This window comes from Chelonoidis abingdonii, chromosome 3 (assembly GCF_003597395.2).
Source record: "Chelonoidis abingdonii isolate Lonesome George chromosome 3, CheloAbing_2.0, whole genome shotgun sequence".
NCBI classification, from domain to species: Eukaryota; Metazoa; Chordata; order Testudines; family Testudinidae; genus Chelonoidis; species Chelonoidis abingdonii.
This window is the reverse complement of record NC_133771.1, coordinates 214,388,749-214,405,106: the sequence shown is the minus strand read 5'-3', so window position 1 is coordinate 214,405,106 and position 16,358 is coordinate 214,388,749. Positions and strand designations below refer to the sequence as shown.

General features: G+C 41.3%; 1 protein-coding gene across 2 annotated transcripts in view; it reads left to right on the top strand.

Moving 5' to 3' along the window:
• Positions 1 to 636: 636 nt before the first annotated feature.
• Positions 637 to 16,358, top strand: part of NPHP1 (nephrocystin 1) — a 35,718-nt gene continuing 19,996 nt past the window's right edge. The window contains exons 1-13 of one of the 2 annotated variants that reach the window (XM_075064511.1): positions 637 to 735; positions 1,502 to 1,575; positions 3,913 to 3,973; positions 4,970 to 5,106; positions 6,032 to 6,242; positions 7,875 to 7,976; positions 8,807 to 8,907; positions 9,448 to 9,490; positions 9,830 to 9,914; positions 10,513 to 10,607; positions 11,884 to 12,012; positions 13,102 to 13,176; positions 14,733 to 14,843. In XM_075064511.1, the coding sequence (XP_074920612.1) occupies positions 667 to 735; positions 1,502 to 1,575; positions 3,913 to 3,973; positions 4,970 to 5,106; positions 6,032 to 6,242; positions 7,875 to 7,976; positions 8,807 to 8,907; positions 9,448 to 9,490; positions 9,830 to 9,914; positions 10,513 to 10,607; positions 11,884 to 12,012; positions 13,102 to 13,176; positions 14,733 to 14,843 (1,293 nt within the window). In that variant the 5' untranslated portion in view covers positions 637 to 666. The remainder of the gene's footprint in view (positions 736 to 1,501; positions 1,576 to 3,912; positions 3,974 to 4,969; positions 5,107 to 6,031; positions 6,243 to 7,874; positions 7,977 to 8,806; positions 8,908 to 9,447; positions 9,491 to 9,829; positions 9,915 to 10,512; positions 10,608 to 11,883; positions 12,013 to 13,101; positions 13,177 to 14,732; positions 14,844 to 16,358) is intronic. The other variant, XM_032790836.2, reaches the window with a different exon arrangement.

Below are 16,358 nucleotides of genomic sequence, written 5' to 3'. Positions count from 1 at the left end.
TGAGCATGTTTGCAAATGTACAGCTATTTAAGTTGTCTCACTTGTGGGGAATGACAATCATTACTCACTGAATGGCTCTAATAGAGGGGTAGCCGTGTTAGTCTGGATCTGTAACAGCAGCAGAGAACCCTGTGGCCCCTTATAGACTAACAGACGTACTGGAGCATGAGCTTTGGTGGGTGAATACCCACTTCGTCGGACGCCTGCACATATTCACCCAGGACAGCTCATGCTCCATACGTTTGACTATCTCTAGACAGTCTCAAGCACTGCTTTTCTTTGCCTCCCTTCCGTCATCGGGGTGTGTGTTCACCCACAGCCCCTAGGAGGTGAAATCAGCAGCACCCACTGGTTACAAACTTACAGCCTCAAGCCTCCAGCTAACCCAGACCGAGCGCGGAGAGCTCGGCCCTCGCTGACTACAGCCCCCAGCATGCACTGCTCGCCAGGCTCCGAGCGAGGCCGGGGCGGGGGAGGGGGACTTTCGGGCCCCAGTGCATTCTGGGACGTGTAGTCTTTGCCGGTGATTCAGGACCGCGAGAAGCATGCCAGCCCCGTTGCATGCTGGGACGTGTAGTTCGCGCCTGTCTCCACCGCACTCTGACGTTCGGGACGCGCGGCGATGACGATCTTCTGAGCCCTCGAGCGTTCGTCTCCTTAGCGACGATGTCCGCGCGGCGGGGTCGGAGCCCGCTGCAGAGGGCTCAGCGGCGCGGCCGCGAGCTGCGGCAGCAGGTACCGCCCGTCCCGCGCACCCCCGCCCCGAAGCTACAGCGCGGGGAGCGGCGCCCCCTGCCAGTGCGGCGGGGGTGATCCACTCTGGGCAGGGAGAGCGGCGCCCCCTGCCGGCGGGGTGTGAGGGATCCACTCTGGGCAGGGAGAGCGGCGCCCCCTGTTGCCGAGGTGTGGGGAGCTCCACTCTGGGCAGGGGGAGCGGCGCCCCCTGCCGGCGGGGTGTGAGGGATCCACTCTGGGGAGGGGGAGTGGCGCCCCTTATTGGCGGGGCATTGAGGGTTCCACTCTGGGGAAGGGGAGTGGCGCCCCTTATTGGCGGGGCATGGAGGGTTCCACTCTGGGCAGGGAGAGCGGCGCCCCCTGCTGGCGGGGTGTGAGGGATCCACTCTGGGGAGGGAGAGTGGTGCCCCCTATTGGCGGGGCATGGAGGGTTCCACTCTGAGGAGGGGGAGTGGGGTCCCCTGCTAGGAGGTGTGGACGCTCCACTCTGTGCAGTTGAAGTGGCGTCCCCTGTTGGCAGGGTGGGGGATCTGGTCTGGGCAGGAGGGGTGGTGCCCCCTGCTGGAGAGGTCGTCGGGGGGATCTAGTCTGGGGAGAGGGAGCGGTGCCCCCTCCTGGTGGGGTTGGTGGGATCCAGTCTGGGTAGACTAAGTGATGCCCCGATGTTGTGGGTGTGGGTTGGGAACAACTGTTCTTTGACATCTGAGCTACTGAGCCTATCTGCCCAGTGCTGTGCGCCTCTGAATGCTGGACTCTTACCGTGCAGGTGGATGCATTGCTTGCTGACAGCAAGGAGAGGGGGCCCCTAGACCCTGCGAAAAAAAAGTACCTTTTTCAGAGGTAATTAATCCTAACAGTACACACTGCATAGAGCCGAAGCGCACTGCTATATCTGAAATCTAGGCTGAGGAGGTAATATTTGTGTGATGCACTATTAGCTATCTCATAGCTAATCAGTTTATCACTGAGAGATAACTGCAGCTGGTTTTGATAGAAATTTTCCTAATCAGTTTTGTTGATAAATTCATCTTCAGTGATGTGAGGGATTCCCATATAAATGAATTACTAGCTGGCAGAGTAGACTAGTGGGCTGGGAGCCAGGAGACATGGGTTTTAGTCCCAGTTCTGCCACTGACCTCCTATGCAGCCTTGGTCAAGCTGTTTCACCTTTCTGTTCCTCTTTTCCCCACCCATAAAAATGAAGATAATGTACTGTCCTTCCTATGTATCTTTCCTTTACTTTGGACTCCCAAGTCAGACAATGGATTGGAAAGGGTAAAATGTGGGAGGTTGATGTTAACTCTCGCACACTGAACATATGCATAAACAAAAATATTATACACATTTAGGCCCTGATCCTGCAAACTGTTACGCATGTGCTTAACTTTACTACGGTGGGTAGTCCCACTGAAATCAATAGGACTATTGTTAGCAAAATTAAGCACATGCAGAAGTATTTGCAGGATCAGGGATTCAGACGCCTAATTAGTACTTGACTGTGTGCACTATTAGTGGACACCTATGGTACTACATAAATCATAAAGGACTTAAAAATGGCATATAATTATGTGTATGAGTGAGTTAAGGCTGCCCCATGAATCTTAGATTTTTAATATCTTACTAGAAGCCTTTTACATTTAATTTTCTGTTAAAAAAGAGAAGATAATCACCTGTGACACTATGGTGTAGTACAGCTGGGTTTGACGTTTTTACCTTGTGTGTATTGGTAAACAACCTAGTTGCAGTACCTTGCAGATCATATTCTGCATCAGTGCAATTATATAGCTTAAAACTTACTATCAAGTTTTTCTACACATCCACAGAACCATTTTTTTTCTTTCAAAATGACAGTTTTGAAAAAACCTATTCAACTCTCCGCACCAGAAAGCATCACTGAGAACTATTCACGTATGCAGTGAAGATTTAAAATCAGCCTTTTAGAAATGAACAAGTCTCAAAAAGGTCTTATGCTACTTAACTTTAAAAATATTTTTTTATGTTCAGAGAATGTGATAATTGCTGGATAGAATTTCTGCTGTAAAGGCTGTAGCTCAAGTGTAAGGTTATTCCTTATTATTTAACAGAGCAAGGCCCCAATCTTGTTGTGTAGGGCACAGGCAGATTGCTGCACCTGCGTGTGCCCCATGGGAGTCAGCAGGATTTGATGCAGGTGCAAACAGTTGGCTTGTGTGCTACACAGTGCAGAATTGGGGCAAAACTTCCAGTGCACCCTTCAGTAAAATATATTAGATAAAATATTTGTTAAACAAGTACATTTGCTCAGGACAGAATCAAAATATTTTTAGTAATACAATGAGACCCCTTTAAACACACTTTTATTCTGATGTGCTTAAATGATGTCTTTTTGACAGGTTTATACTGTGCAAGAGAAAAAAAGGAGTTTGAAACTGATAGTATGATAGAGTTCTATTTGTGGTGGTTAGCCCTGGCAGGCATAGTATATCTTCTATGCAGTGGATTGACCACTTTGCTCAGAGAAAAAGTAGCACAAAACAGTAGCAGAGAAATGTACTCTGTTCATAGGAAAGAGAGCTTGAGTAAATGAATTTCACATGTATTACAATATCATGGGCTGAGTCCAGCCATCATTTCTCTCTCTAGTCATAATGCAATTCTTGTGGAAATTATTCCAGCCAAAGTTCTGAGGCACCTCCATATGTGGCTTCATTGTGTGGAAAAAGACATATGGATGCCATGTGGCTTGCTCTCTTTTAAAAAAATTTTTTTTTTAAGTTGTAATCTCTTTCTGCTTGTGTGTCAGATGATGTTGGCTTTAGCCTACCATGAGACAAATACTTGTTTCTTCTTATGTGTTATTTACGTAGCACCCTAGATGCACACAGAGAATTTAGGAAGACAAAGTTCCTGTTCTAAGGAGCTTAAAATCTAAGGTTCTGATCCTGGATGAATCCAGATCCTTGCACCTGTGAAAAGCTCCTTCGCCTATGGTTTTGCAAACACTTACATGCTTAACTCTGTGCACTTGAGTAGCCCGACTGACTTCAGTGGGACTATTCATGTTTGTAAAGTTACATATGTACATAAGTGTTTTCAGGTTCAGGGGGCTAACTTACATGTTTCAGAAATTGTACACAGTTTTAGTCATTTATACAGCAGAAGAGATCATACAACCTTTGTCATCTGTTTTCAATATAGATGTATGGAGTTGAAGAAATCAGTGGATGAAAACACATCTGTTCTTCAAAACTTGAAAAAAGTAAGTTGTGAGGTTAAAGCATTTCCTATTTTCCCAAAATAAATTGTACAGAATGTTCAGAGAATGGTAATATTCTTAGATTGTAAGTTCTTCAGCACAGGCACCATCCCTAACTTTTTGTATAGCAGCTAGTCTGTCTGGGCTCTGATCTTGACTGAGGTGCTTTGGGATTAGTCTAATATTAAATAATATATTTTTCTGCATGCCTTATAATGAAAAGTTCTGTGGTTGAAGAATTTCTTAGCATTACTTAATATTCCAGTGGGTTTTTTTAATAGGAAAAAATCATGGAATTGCAGAATAAGAATATAGATTTTCACCCCCCTCTTGGCGAGATGAAAGATCTAGAAAAATGTTAAGGAAACTGCATAGTAATAGATTTCAGGACTGATATTATCTAAACAGGAAATGGGAAAATGGCCATCCCCATGCTTAGTTACTTAAATGATATCAAGGCAAGAAGCTAGAACATATTGATCAAACAAGACGTTAAAAGTAGCTGAGAGCACTAAGGCCTGAATGCGTTTAATCCTAATACTCCTCCTCCCCTCCCCACCTCACCTCACCTCACCTCTGGCTGTTCTAGTTAACTCACCGGAGGGCCTGATCCGGTAGGTGGCCTCTGGGCATGCCTACTGGATCAGGCCCTGCATATGACTTAGGTAGCTGAATACTTATCTTCCCCTGGTTTGTGAATTGTTCTGGGGGCTTAGGCAGAAGATAGGTGCCCAGATGCTTACAGGGAGGCAGTACTGCGCAAGCCCAGAGGTGGAAACATAGGTGCCTAAGGAACTTTAACTGCAAAAACTTAGGTGCTGAGTAAATTTAGGCACCTGCAGGATTTGGTGGTGGTTGTGCATTGCAGTGGTGCCAAAACAAGTATTTTGGTGCCTATCCATTTGTGCATTCTGGTATAAATGATTAGCAAACACAATTTAGCTGAGGGTTTAGCTTCGTTTGACTCCTTCAGCAGTTTGGTGTATTCTTCTTTCTTAGACTGATGAGCCTGCACCTGTGGGGAATTATAATCAGAGAAAAGAGGAGGAAGAAAAACAATTGTTCAAACTCTCTCAGCAGCTCCAGAAACTTGCTGCAGTCCTGAGTCAGGACAACGTGACCAAGGGTTATACTTTGTAAGTAGTATAAACAGGCAAATACATTTTAATTAGCTTATTCAGAAATATTAGGGAACAGATGGCTTATAAAAATGTATTAATTTGTACAGCTGAAACAGACTCATTCTCATATGAGAGAAGATGAAGCTAAAATACCAAAAAATTCCATATAAACTGTTCTGAAATGTAGTCACTATAGCATTCATAGCCTTTTCATTTTTGTCTTTTTATAGTATGTCCCAGACATTGAAGCATAGGCCACTGCTCACTTATTCCCTCAGAGAAAACCTTTCTTCTCTGTGTCCCAAACGTTCTAGCACCAAGAACAAAGAGGCACCAGTGGAAGCACAAGTTGCTAAACTGGAGAGCTGTGCCATGGGAAGGAGGTTTCTCTGGTGTCCCTGGAGGCGAGAGCCCTCTTTGCACTCAGGGAAAATTGAGGCTCAGGAATTTGGAGAGAGAAAAATAAACCAAAACATAAAAAGAGCCAGACCTGACTGAAAGGCAGGGAGAGGCACATAAAAGAATAGTGTAAGCAGGTAGGCACTGCGCAGGCTGAAGAGCCAGAATGGTGGCTGAAGATGCACAGCTCCTGTAGGGAGCAGTTTTGTTGACTGCAGACAAGAAGGATCTGACTAGAAGATTCCAAGGGCTGTGGTTAGGTCCAAATTAGAATGTAACCATCAGGGGTTGGGAAAGAGTGTTTATCTTTTGGACTGCAACCCCTGGCCATAGGGACCACTGTATACCTTTAGAGTCTGAGAATTTCTGCCTCTTGTGCTAGGAAGCTGGGACCAGGAATGAGAACCCTGCTGCAAGGTAACTTCAGAGATGCGAAATGACAAGGAAAGTAATTCTCATTTATATTCTGTAGAATAATCTGGAGATGATCCATTAAAATAAGAAATTGTGGTAAACGTGGGGTATCGTTTATCTTGTGCAGAGATGGGAAATGTCAAAATAGTCCTCAAACAGAACAGGAAAATGAGGAAGAGGAGGATGAGGATGAAGAAAGTAGTGTAGAGGAAGATGCTGAAGAGGAGGAGGATGAAGAAGAGGATGACGACGATGAATTGGAAGATCAACCAACAATTAAAGAATGTATCACGGTTGGTGATTTTGTTGCTCAGCAGGAAGGGGATCTCACATTTAAGGTACATATATCTTTGAAAATATTATAAAATGTGTCTGAACAGATACTGCATCCTCTGAATATCAAATAACTGTGTATATTGATGGCTCAGAACTCTGGTTAAAAAACTTAATGCAAATCCACTGCTCTCTCCAGTCCCTCCTTTCCAATTGCCCATCTTTTCTTCTAGACCAGGGGTTCTTGAACTGGGAGTCGTGACCCCTCGGGGGGTGGTGAGGTTATTTGGTGGGGGATCTCGAGCTGTCAGCCTCCACCCCAAGCCCGGCTTCGCTTCAAGCATTTATAATAGTGTTAAATATTTTTAAAGTGTTTTTAATTTATTAGGGGGAATCTCATTCAGAGCTTGCTGTGTGAAAGGAGTCACCAGTACAGAAGTTTGAGAACCACTGTTCTAGACACGTCATCTTGTCAGACTATCCTGTCTATACAATATAGTGCTTCTGGAGTAATCCTCATATCCAGCTGCTCGGAGCACATCCAGTTCCCTGCACTTGCTGCTTATTTTTTTTTCCACATCAAATTCAAGCTCCTTATGCACATCTTCAGATCTCTACATAAATCTCAGCCCTTCCTGTGTCCCTCTTAAGTCTCTTTCTTTGTTGCTCTCTTTGTTTCCTTTTCCCACTCTTGCCATTGTACCTTTCATGTTCCCTTAAACTTGGGGTAGCCTCTTATTTTTGTCCACTGAGCATTCCTCCATACTCCTTTAATATCCATTTTCCCATGAATGCTTTCTACACTGGTCTTAACAAAGACTCACCAACACCTCCACTATCTGATGTCCTATCATATGTTCCATCTTAGATTGTGAACTGTTTAGGGCTGGGCTGTATCTTATCTTTGTTAAAGAACAGTGTGTGTGTGCTTCAAAAATGGTTAGTAATCTCTGGTTGGAAATGTTGTGATGAAGCTTTTTCAGACTACTGTTTGGAGCAAAGCAGTCAAGAAAACTCCTTACAGATGCACACTTCACTGTGAAATCTGTCTGTGCTTTTAAAAACACTTTAACAAACTGAAGAATGCCAAAGCCCGAACTAACATGGTGGGGCTATGAGCTACCATGTGGCACATGGGTATTTGGGTCTCGGTCTCTTGTTTCTGGCCGTTTGAGTGTGAAGAACCATCTAGCAACCACTCCTTTTGACTCAGAAGCATATTTGATAGATGAGCTCTGAAAGGAGCCTTTGTGGCTAGAATCTGTAAGCTTAAGTATCTTTGTTTACATTTCCCCAAAATCTACTGAGCCTTCAAGAGCGGCTGAGCAAGAGGAAACCTTGGAGGCATATTCTGAATGGTTGGCCTATAACTCTACTGAAATGGCTTATAAATTTTGTTTCTTATCTAAAAATAATGTTGAGCTTTTACCACCACTGGATATCAGGAAAAAGTAAACTAGTTCACTAAAACTGCAGTTGTTTCAAAGAATTCGTGATAAACCAGAATATGAAATTGTCAGGGTAAACCAGTCCTACATAAACATTAAGATTTAAGAACAAATTAAAAGACAGTTGCATTTTATTCTAAAAGACAGAATGTGGCCGACAGTTGTTCCATGAGTAATTTTTAAACATCTGAATAATCAATGCATTTGTCTCTTTTCTTCTCTCTCTCCGCCCACCCCACATTACTGAAGAAAGGTGAAGTGTTGCTCATACTTGACAAAAAGCCTGATGGTTGGTGGATTGCTACAAATTCCAAAGGGGAGAGAGGCCTTGTTCCTAAAACCTATCTCATGGTTAGTACGCTTCCATCTTCTTCCTTTGTATTTGTACATCAGAAATATGATGAGTGAGAGTGTATAAAGCTACAAATGGTTAGCAAAGCATTTTTTCTCACTTCACAAAGATAAATTATATTGCTGTTAATTTTTTGTAAACAAAAGCAGAACCCTTGAAACATGAGCTTTGACATGAGCTTTGACATGCTGTGAATACTTAGTAGTGCTATAGAGTAATTCATATTCTGAGCTTAAAGAACACTTTCAAAAGCTCCTTTTAACTTTGTGCCAAAGTTTTTGTGCCCCTTGAAGACTTATTTAGGTGCATACATGGCATTTGTGCACTTAATTTGGGTAGATGTTTAATGAGAAAACATGTTGCACACATTTGCATTTAGATAACCCACTTGGGTAGATCGAGTCCTGCTTGAAGTCTGGCCTTTTGTATCTTGTTGCATTGCACTGGTGGCTCTCTTTTGTGAGAGAGCCTTGCGGGGCCAAATCACAGCACATCAAGTAGCTATGATTACTTTGTACTTCAAGGTTCAGGTTCATTTTTCTCTCTGAGGAGGCTTGCTCTGGAAATGAGCTCTCTTATTTACTATTTTAAGAGGCAAAAACTTGCTGCCATAAAAAATATAAACGTATTGATGTTAGCTGCAGAACCAAGGATCACATCATATTCTCATTGTACCCTGTAGATGTCAGTCATTTTGTTCCCTGACCATTAAAACCGGCTAAGCCCCTCTTCTGCGCTATTGAGACATCATGATGAGTGCTCAGACTGTTTTTAAAGTCTGAACTATGAAGTAGGTAAAACACTTGACAACTTTAACCCTGAATTACAGGCGTGCAATAAAGGAGTTGGCCAAGAGCCAAGTGAAGAGGAAAGTGAGGAAGACATAGAGGTGGTTGATGAAACAGCAGATAAGACTGAAATTAAAAGAAGGTAAAATGAGGTTGTATTGGAGGAAATGAAGTGAAATGTAACCCCTTCCTTGTCATCTTTATTTTTTTTAACGTGGGTGGTAAATTATTTGAAATGCAATACTTTGTCAGTTATCTTTTTCTTGGTCTGTAGCAATGGCTTTTTCAGTACAGGGGCAGCTGAATTTATTGTGCAGATTTCCAGTTTGAACTTTGCTTTTAACTTCCAGTCATTTCTTTATTGTGTAGATTTCCAGTTTGAACTTTGCTTTCAACTTCCAGTCATTTCTTTCTTTACTAGGGTTTTTTTTCCCCCCTCATAAAACCAAAGAGTGGCTGCTGTCCTAACTTCATAAACCACTCCACAGAGTGCAAAATAGTAATGTGTTTCCCAGCTACCTGTTGATGGGCACATCCACCTGATGTACTAGATTTCCATCATTCAGCGACAGATACATGTGTTTTATAGATATAGTAATTGTTCATTATGCATCCGTATGCTGGAAATGGATTCATATTGTTTTACTTTATGGTATCCTTTTATTTCCCACCCTTCCTACAGAACAGATTCTCACTGGAGTGCTGTTAGAAAAGCTATCACAGAGGTGGGTATATTTCTTGTGATATTACATTAATGTTGTAATGTAAGTGTAATTTGTGGCTACGCTATTTCTCGACAAAGCAAGTTCTGTCAGTGTGGTATAGCAAAATGGGAGGTTGTGTGTGATCATCCGTTAGGTCAATCTGAGGATGTTTTGTGCTGAGAGGCCAAAATAGCTCTTAAATACCTTAGGGGAACAGGTGACTGAATCCCAAGGTTTGTGTGTTTTCCTTTGTGATTGCTTGGCTTGGGATTGGAAGTTAGGATAAGGACATAAGCTAGTTGGTGGTTAATGAAAATTGCAGCAAATTTAGAAAAAAAAACAACCTTATGTTTTGAGCAGAATAATACCATTGATGTGTTGGCAACCATGGGAGCTGTTCCTGCAGGATTCCGACCATCAACTCTCTCCCAGCTCTTAGAAGAAGGTAAGATTCTCTTGCAGTAATTTCAGTGCAGGATTCATTATCATCTGTGATGAGTTTCTGATCCAAATTACTAGTCTGTTAAGAACAGTCTCTTTCATCTTAAATTATTCATGATTGGTTGCCCATACTGGTTGTATATGACTCAATAGTGTGTAAGAGTCTTCTTTATTCATCTGGGGTGAAATCCTGGCTCCATTGAAGTTAATGGCAAAACTCCCTGTGACCTTGATAATTTAACCCCTGGAAGGAGAGAAATCTCCAAGACAGTTCCTGTAGGCAGTGTAGAATAAGAATACTAAAACCGCTTTTTCCCCTCCCCTGCCACAATTTCTGTAGCCATGGCTTAATTGTGGATTTAATTCCTTTAAGCTCGAGAGGGCACTTGAAGAATGTGATTGCAATGTTTTTTATTAGTTATACTTTTTGTTTTCCTTTTGTCCTAAGAAATAAGATGGTGTGGTTAGAAACTGCTGTGTTCCATAGATGGATGTTTCCCTGTAATGATGAAATCTATAACTAAATTGAATCTATGCCATTAGGAGAGATGGGTGAGTGAGTGTAAACAATATAATAAAATGTTACAACGTTGTTTTTCTAGGAAATCAGTTTCAAGCCAGTTACTTCATACAGCCTGAATTGACTCCTTCACAACTGGCTTTCAAAGACCTAATATGGAACCCTGAAAAAGACACTGTAAGTAATTTCTGTTGATAAAGTTCTGAATGCTGTCGCTTTTAGGATAGATGACCAGAGTCTTTAGATGAAGACGTCCAGAGCCCAGAAAACAAATACCATGTTGTTCGTAAATATTGAAGTAAGATAAATGTTAACATACTTCTGTGTCACGCCAGGGCATTCCAGGCAGTAGATATTATCCCATCCTACTAGCTGACAACCAGAACATCGAAAGAAACGTGATGTCAGACCCTAGATAAGAGCCAGTTACAGCTGAGCATACCTGTTGCTTTCCTGTCTTCCAGGTGAAACAGCTGAACTAATCTTTTAGTTAGATCTTAAACTTTTGTCTGACATTGTGAAATCCTTTGGTTCAGTTAAGTAGTTGTTCTTCACTGTGAGGTTTTGGTTCATTTTCTAACATAACTTTGCAACATCACTTGAATATTGGAGTGGCAAAAATGCATGTAAGTCAGGCATTTAGAAGAGAGTAGCTCAGAAAACTGAAATGCCAGACTTCCTACTGGGTCTTTGCTTTGTTATCAGTGGGAGAACCTACTGTTTGCCACATTAAATTAACTTGCATCTTCCACGTTATGGATGTGAATTACAATACAATGTCATTGTCATAACATAAAAGAGGTGATCTGCACCAACCATTCCAGCTTACAGTGGATAGACAGGATGTTCTCAGCCCTGTGTCTTGTCTGAGGGTACATTATAGGACACAGACTCCTGGTACATGTTCTAGATGGACATGGAAGAGTGTTGAACTTGGCCTGTATCTGGAGCGTGGGTCTGTGGACAGAACTGAAGAGTGAGTGGGTGGAGTGGTGTATCTTGCCCACTGTGGCATGGTAGATCAACTTCAGAGGTTTGTCATTATTAAAAACAAACTGTGTTGTGCAAATAAGTGGTCTTTGTCCAGCCTTAACTGTAACTTGACAGTGCTTTTTGCCAGAGCTTGTTAGATGGCTTTTTATAAAAATACTTTTTGATAACTTGGTGGAGGTGAAATAGAGCTGGTCTCAAGCCAGACCCTGGTAGACCTATGTCCATAAAAGCACCATCATACTTAACATTTAATTAGCACACTAGTTGTCTGAGCAGAACGGTTAAGAGCTGAATGGCATGGAGACTGACTGTTGTCCCCTAGAGAGGGTCTCTGCACAAAAGGGTTGAGATATTGCAGAAAAGCTTTGCTGTGCGCACGCGCACACACACACAATTATACTATATTTAGGACAACCATATAGATTTAATTCTCTGTTTTATTATTTTGTCTGCTTCACAGATTCAGCCAAGACCAACTCGAGTATCACTGATTTTAACTTTATGGAGTTGTAAAATGATTCCTCTTCCAGGAGTGAGCATACAGGTTCTCAGTAGACATGTTCGACTCTGTCTTTTTGATGGTAACAGGGTGAGTTGCTCTAATGCAATAAAATATAACATTCCAGACACCGTGAAGTTAAAACATGATATATTTAAGGGATTTCTGAATGAATTTAAAATGGTCACATTTGGGCTGCCTCTTACTATGGCTAAAATTTTCAAAAGTGCCTAAGTGATGGAGGAGGTTAAGTTCCATTTTTAAAAGTGACTGAAACATTTAGGAGCCCAAATCTCATTGAAAATCAGCGGGACTTGGACTTCTAAATGCCTCAGTCACTTTTGAAAATGGGACTTAACTTCTAAGTCACCTAGGTTCTTTTGAAAATTTTACCCTAGGGCCCCAATTTCATCTAACCCATTTATGATGCTTTTTACACACAAGAAACAGATCTGCTGAGTACGTGCTATTTTTTTTACAGTTAACTTTTTGGAGTACAATTGTACTTTCATCTTAATTGCAGTTTACACACCTTGAAAAAGTAATATGGAAATGAAATATATAAACTTACTATAACTGGGATAAGTTCAGAGACTTTTTTTTTAAAAAAGAGCTTTCTGTAAACTCACGTTATTTTAGTAAATTCTTAATGCAGATTTATTTGTTCGTCTAGAAAGCACCAAGCATACTTATACCATTGTATAAATTATAGACAAAACATTAGTTTCTTAAATCCAGATGAATAAAAATTTTATAATCCAGAGTTGCAAAATTCTGAAAATCTTTTATAATCTGCCACCAACCTCTGTGGAGTCCTCAGAGTTCAGAGGAACTCTCCTCATTCATTTCACCCCACTATTCTCACCTCTACGTCAAATGAGATATGTTCATGACTGAAAGAGTGTCACATTGCACCTACTGCAGCTGCTACTAAGTTGCTAGAAGCATTGCTAGAGAGGCTGTGCTTGGTGATTCTTCTTTCAGGGAATGTGATTCCTCTGCAGTGTTCTTAACATGACCTAGCTAAGAAGGGTGAAGGACAGACATGGTCTGATCCTGCATTGCAATGCAGAGTGCTGGACTAGCCTTGCATGATCCTATATTTTCTTAGAGCTACATAATTTTCCAGAACACTAGTTTTTAATATTTTCCTCACCATAATTCCCTATCTCATTTTAGGTACTGAGTAACATTCATACAGTTAGAGCTGCATGGCAACCTAAAAATCCCAAGACATGGACTTTCTCTCCACGGGTAGGTATATAGCATAGCAAATGGACTTGGCCAGTATGTGTGTGTATCTGCTAGATGTAATACAGCATACTTAGATGTTGTCAGCCAATAGGTTCATCTCACTTTTAGTCTTACATTTTCTTCGTATATTAGAAAGGTAAAAATGGGACTGATCTGTACAGTGCCTGAGGCATTTAGCTCTCAAAAGCATTAGCTCTGAATGAAGAGCCATATCTTGGAAACACTTGCTATCGAGTATAGTACTTAGTACCCAGTAATCCCAGCGACTTCATGGTGATAAAGCACAATGCTTGGTGGTGTTTGCCGGATTGGGCCCTAACACCGCATCTCTGTTGGCTCACTTTAGTCAACACTGTTGGAATTTCTCTCGACCAACAGATCTGACCAATACATTTTCAGTTTGGGTCAGTTTGATGTTGATGATAATACCTGGCAGTCTCTACCCATAGATCTCAAAACCTTCTACAAAATACAGTAAATGTTGTAAGGCCCGCAGCTGCACCGCCTCAGAGAGGAGCCGTTAAGGTTTTATTAGCTAATCAGGACTGGGTTAGGTGTAGGCTTGGCAGAATTCCATTTTTTTTCAGTTTCAACAATATTGATTTTTATTTTTTTTTTCAATTCTTAATTATTTTTATTTTTACAGTTGTGGGAAATTAATGGAGGATAGTGTTGGGGTTTGGGAGGAGCCATTCAGCAGCAGGATGGCCTCCCCCATGATTGAGGGCTTTTCCTTTTCCTCCCGGGCCTGTCCAGGGGGTCTCTGCTCTGGCCAGCCAAGACCATAGCCTTCCCCATACCTTGCATCTGCAGGGATCCATTGTCACCAGCTCTGTAGTCCCATGACAGCAGGACAGCAGAGAGCTCTGTGCTGCTGTGGGGCCAGTGACATGCCATTCTCGCAGGCACAAGGTGCACGGGGGAGGATGTACTTGTGCTGGCTGTTGCCTATGGATAATTTTTTTTGTCGATTTCAGTGTGAAGTTGATATCGACATTTCACAACTGTCAATTTAAATTGAATCCTGCTAAATAAAGTTGTGTGTGTACCAAGGAAATGCTGTGAGGAATGGGTGTTAGTTATTCAGCAGGAGGCACTCTGTGCTTGGAATCAGTATAAACTTGAACACTAGAATGTGTTATTAGCAATGGAAAGGAGGAGAGTGCTGCTGTGAATAAACTTCCTTGTATTTTCGTTATCACAGCTTATGACTGATAACCCGCCTTATCACTGTACGCTGTCAAAGAACTGTTGTATGTTAACCCCAGTGGTGGCTGTGTTTCTCTGGTGGGCAAAATCGTCTCTTATTTGTAAAATGCTTTGAGAGCCGATCATTACTAAAGGAGTTAATTTTACAGATTAGCAGCATTTTATGGAAAAACAGAATGATAATAGTATTTTTTGCCTTAAATTGAATCTTTTTAGTTAAAAGAAAGTGATGAATAATGAAATTGAGTCTTTTACAGAAGATCCTAGAATCAATGTGTTCAGATTTTTTTAAAAATTGGAATCTTGAAGATCTACACTCTCATCTTATTTTTGTTTTAATTTATTAGGTAACAGGCATCTTACCCAGCCTGCTTGATGGTGACTGTTTCATCAGGTCCAATTCTTCATCTCCAGACATTGGTATATTATTTGAACTTGGCATCACTTATATTCGGAATGTAAGCATATAAAGATGGATACATTTTCAAAATTGAATGTTTTATTATTAACTTCCAGAATCTCAACATCAAACAATCATAGTACAATAGAAAACTTCTTGTTTTTTATTTTTCCTTGGCTTTACTAGTTTTTTTTAAGTGATTTTTAGTGCTAGTCAAATGTTAGATTGACAGCCGTGGAAACTGAAGTCCTGTTAATCCATGGAAAAGGCACAATGTCCATCTCACCCCACCCGCTACCATCTATGGAGGAATAGAAAGGTAGTTTTCACACCTTGTTTAGTGATCAGAACACTTTTCTCTTTCTGATCACTGGTCATCAGAAAGTTTTACTTGTCCTGAAAGCATTTTTACTGGTCTTCCAAAGATCTGACATGCATTGTGATTTATTAAGGACCAATTTCTTATCATTCTGGTTATCATCTTGCTTTCCCCATTGCCTTCCAATTTTGATGTGATTAATAGCTCATAATCAAATTGTTCAAGAATAATCTTTTATATAATTTGAAAGCTGAAATTGCAAACTCTTTAAAAAATGTACAATATACTGGTTTCTAGCTCTAGTGGTTACTATCTGTCTGATTTGGTACTTATAAGGATTGAGACTAGAGAGTGATGTTATCAGAGGCGTGAGCTCCCATTAACTCAGATATAAAAACAAATAATTACACCACTGCAAAGCAGAAATTCTTCGCGTTCATTTTGGATGGTTCATGAAATATTGGCTCTGAAGAATCACTTGTTCCTCTGTCTAACAGTACTTTTTGCCATTGTTTCAGAGCAGAATATAGCAAGTTCAACACAGGTCATATAGTCCCTTTCTGCTGAGTCACCACATTAACTGTGATTTTTTTCCCCTGTAGCAGGTATAATTTCATGGTCTAGGTCGAAGAGAATTGTCTATATAGATAGACTAGCTCTGTGTCTTTTGATCATTGGGGGTCTGAAGGGGTCTGTTGGGGAATGATGGCCTTCATTATGCTATTTATCTAGTCAGGATTTTATTAAGGATGTGTGTCTAGGGTATGATTGTACAAGGGCTAGCGTTTGTGCAAACACCCTATTGGTCTTAATAATACCTAGCTCTTGTGTAACACTTTCCGTCTGTTGATTTCAAAGCACGTTTTACAAAGAAGGTAGGCATCAGTATCTCCATTTTACACATGGGAAAACTGAGGCACAGAGAAACAAAGTGACTCCCCCAGGGTCACCCAGCAGGCCAGTGATGGAGCAGGGAATGGGACTCTGGAATCCTGAGTCCCAGTCCAGTGTTCTATCCACCAAGTAACACTGCCTCCATTACAAGTAAAATATTCTAGTGTTTGTGGTCACTAATATTATAAAAATGGTTGTTATAGATTGATAAGCTTCACTCAGTTAATTTTTTTTCTCAGAGCATTGCTAAAGGTTGTTTGGAGTCTTTATCACTATGCATTTCCTTATTGAGGGCATGTCTACATGGTGCAGCAAAGTATGCCAGAGGAGTGAGGGGTGAGATATGTGAAGTGCAGTAAT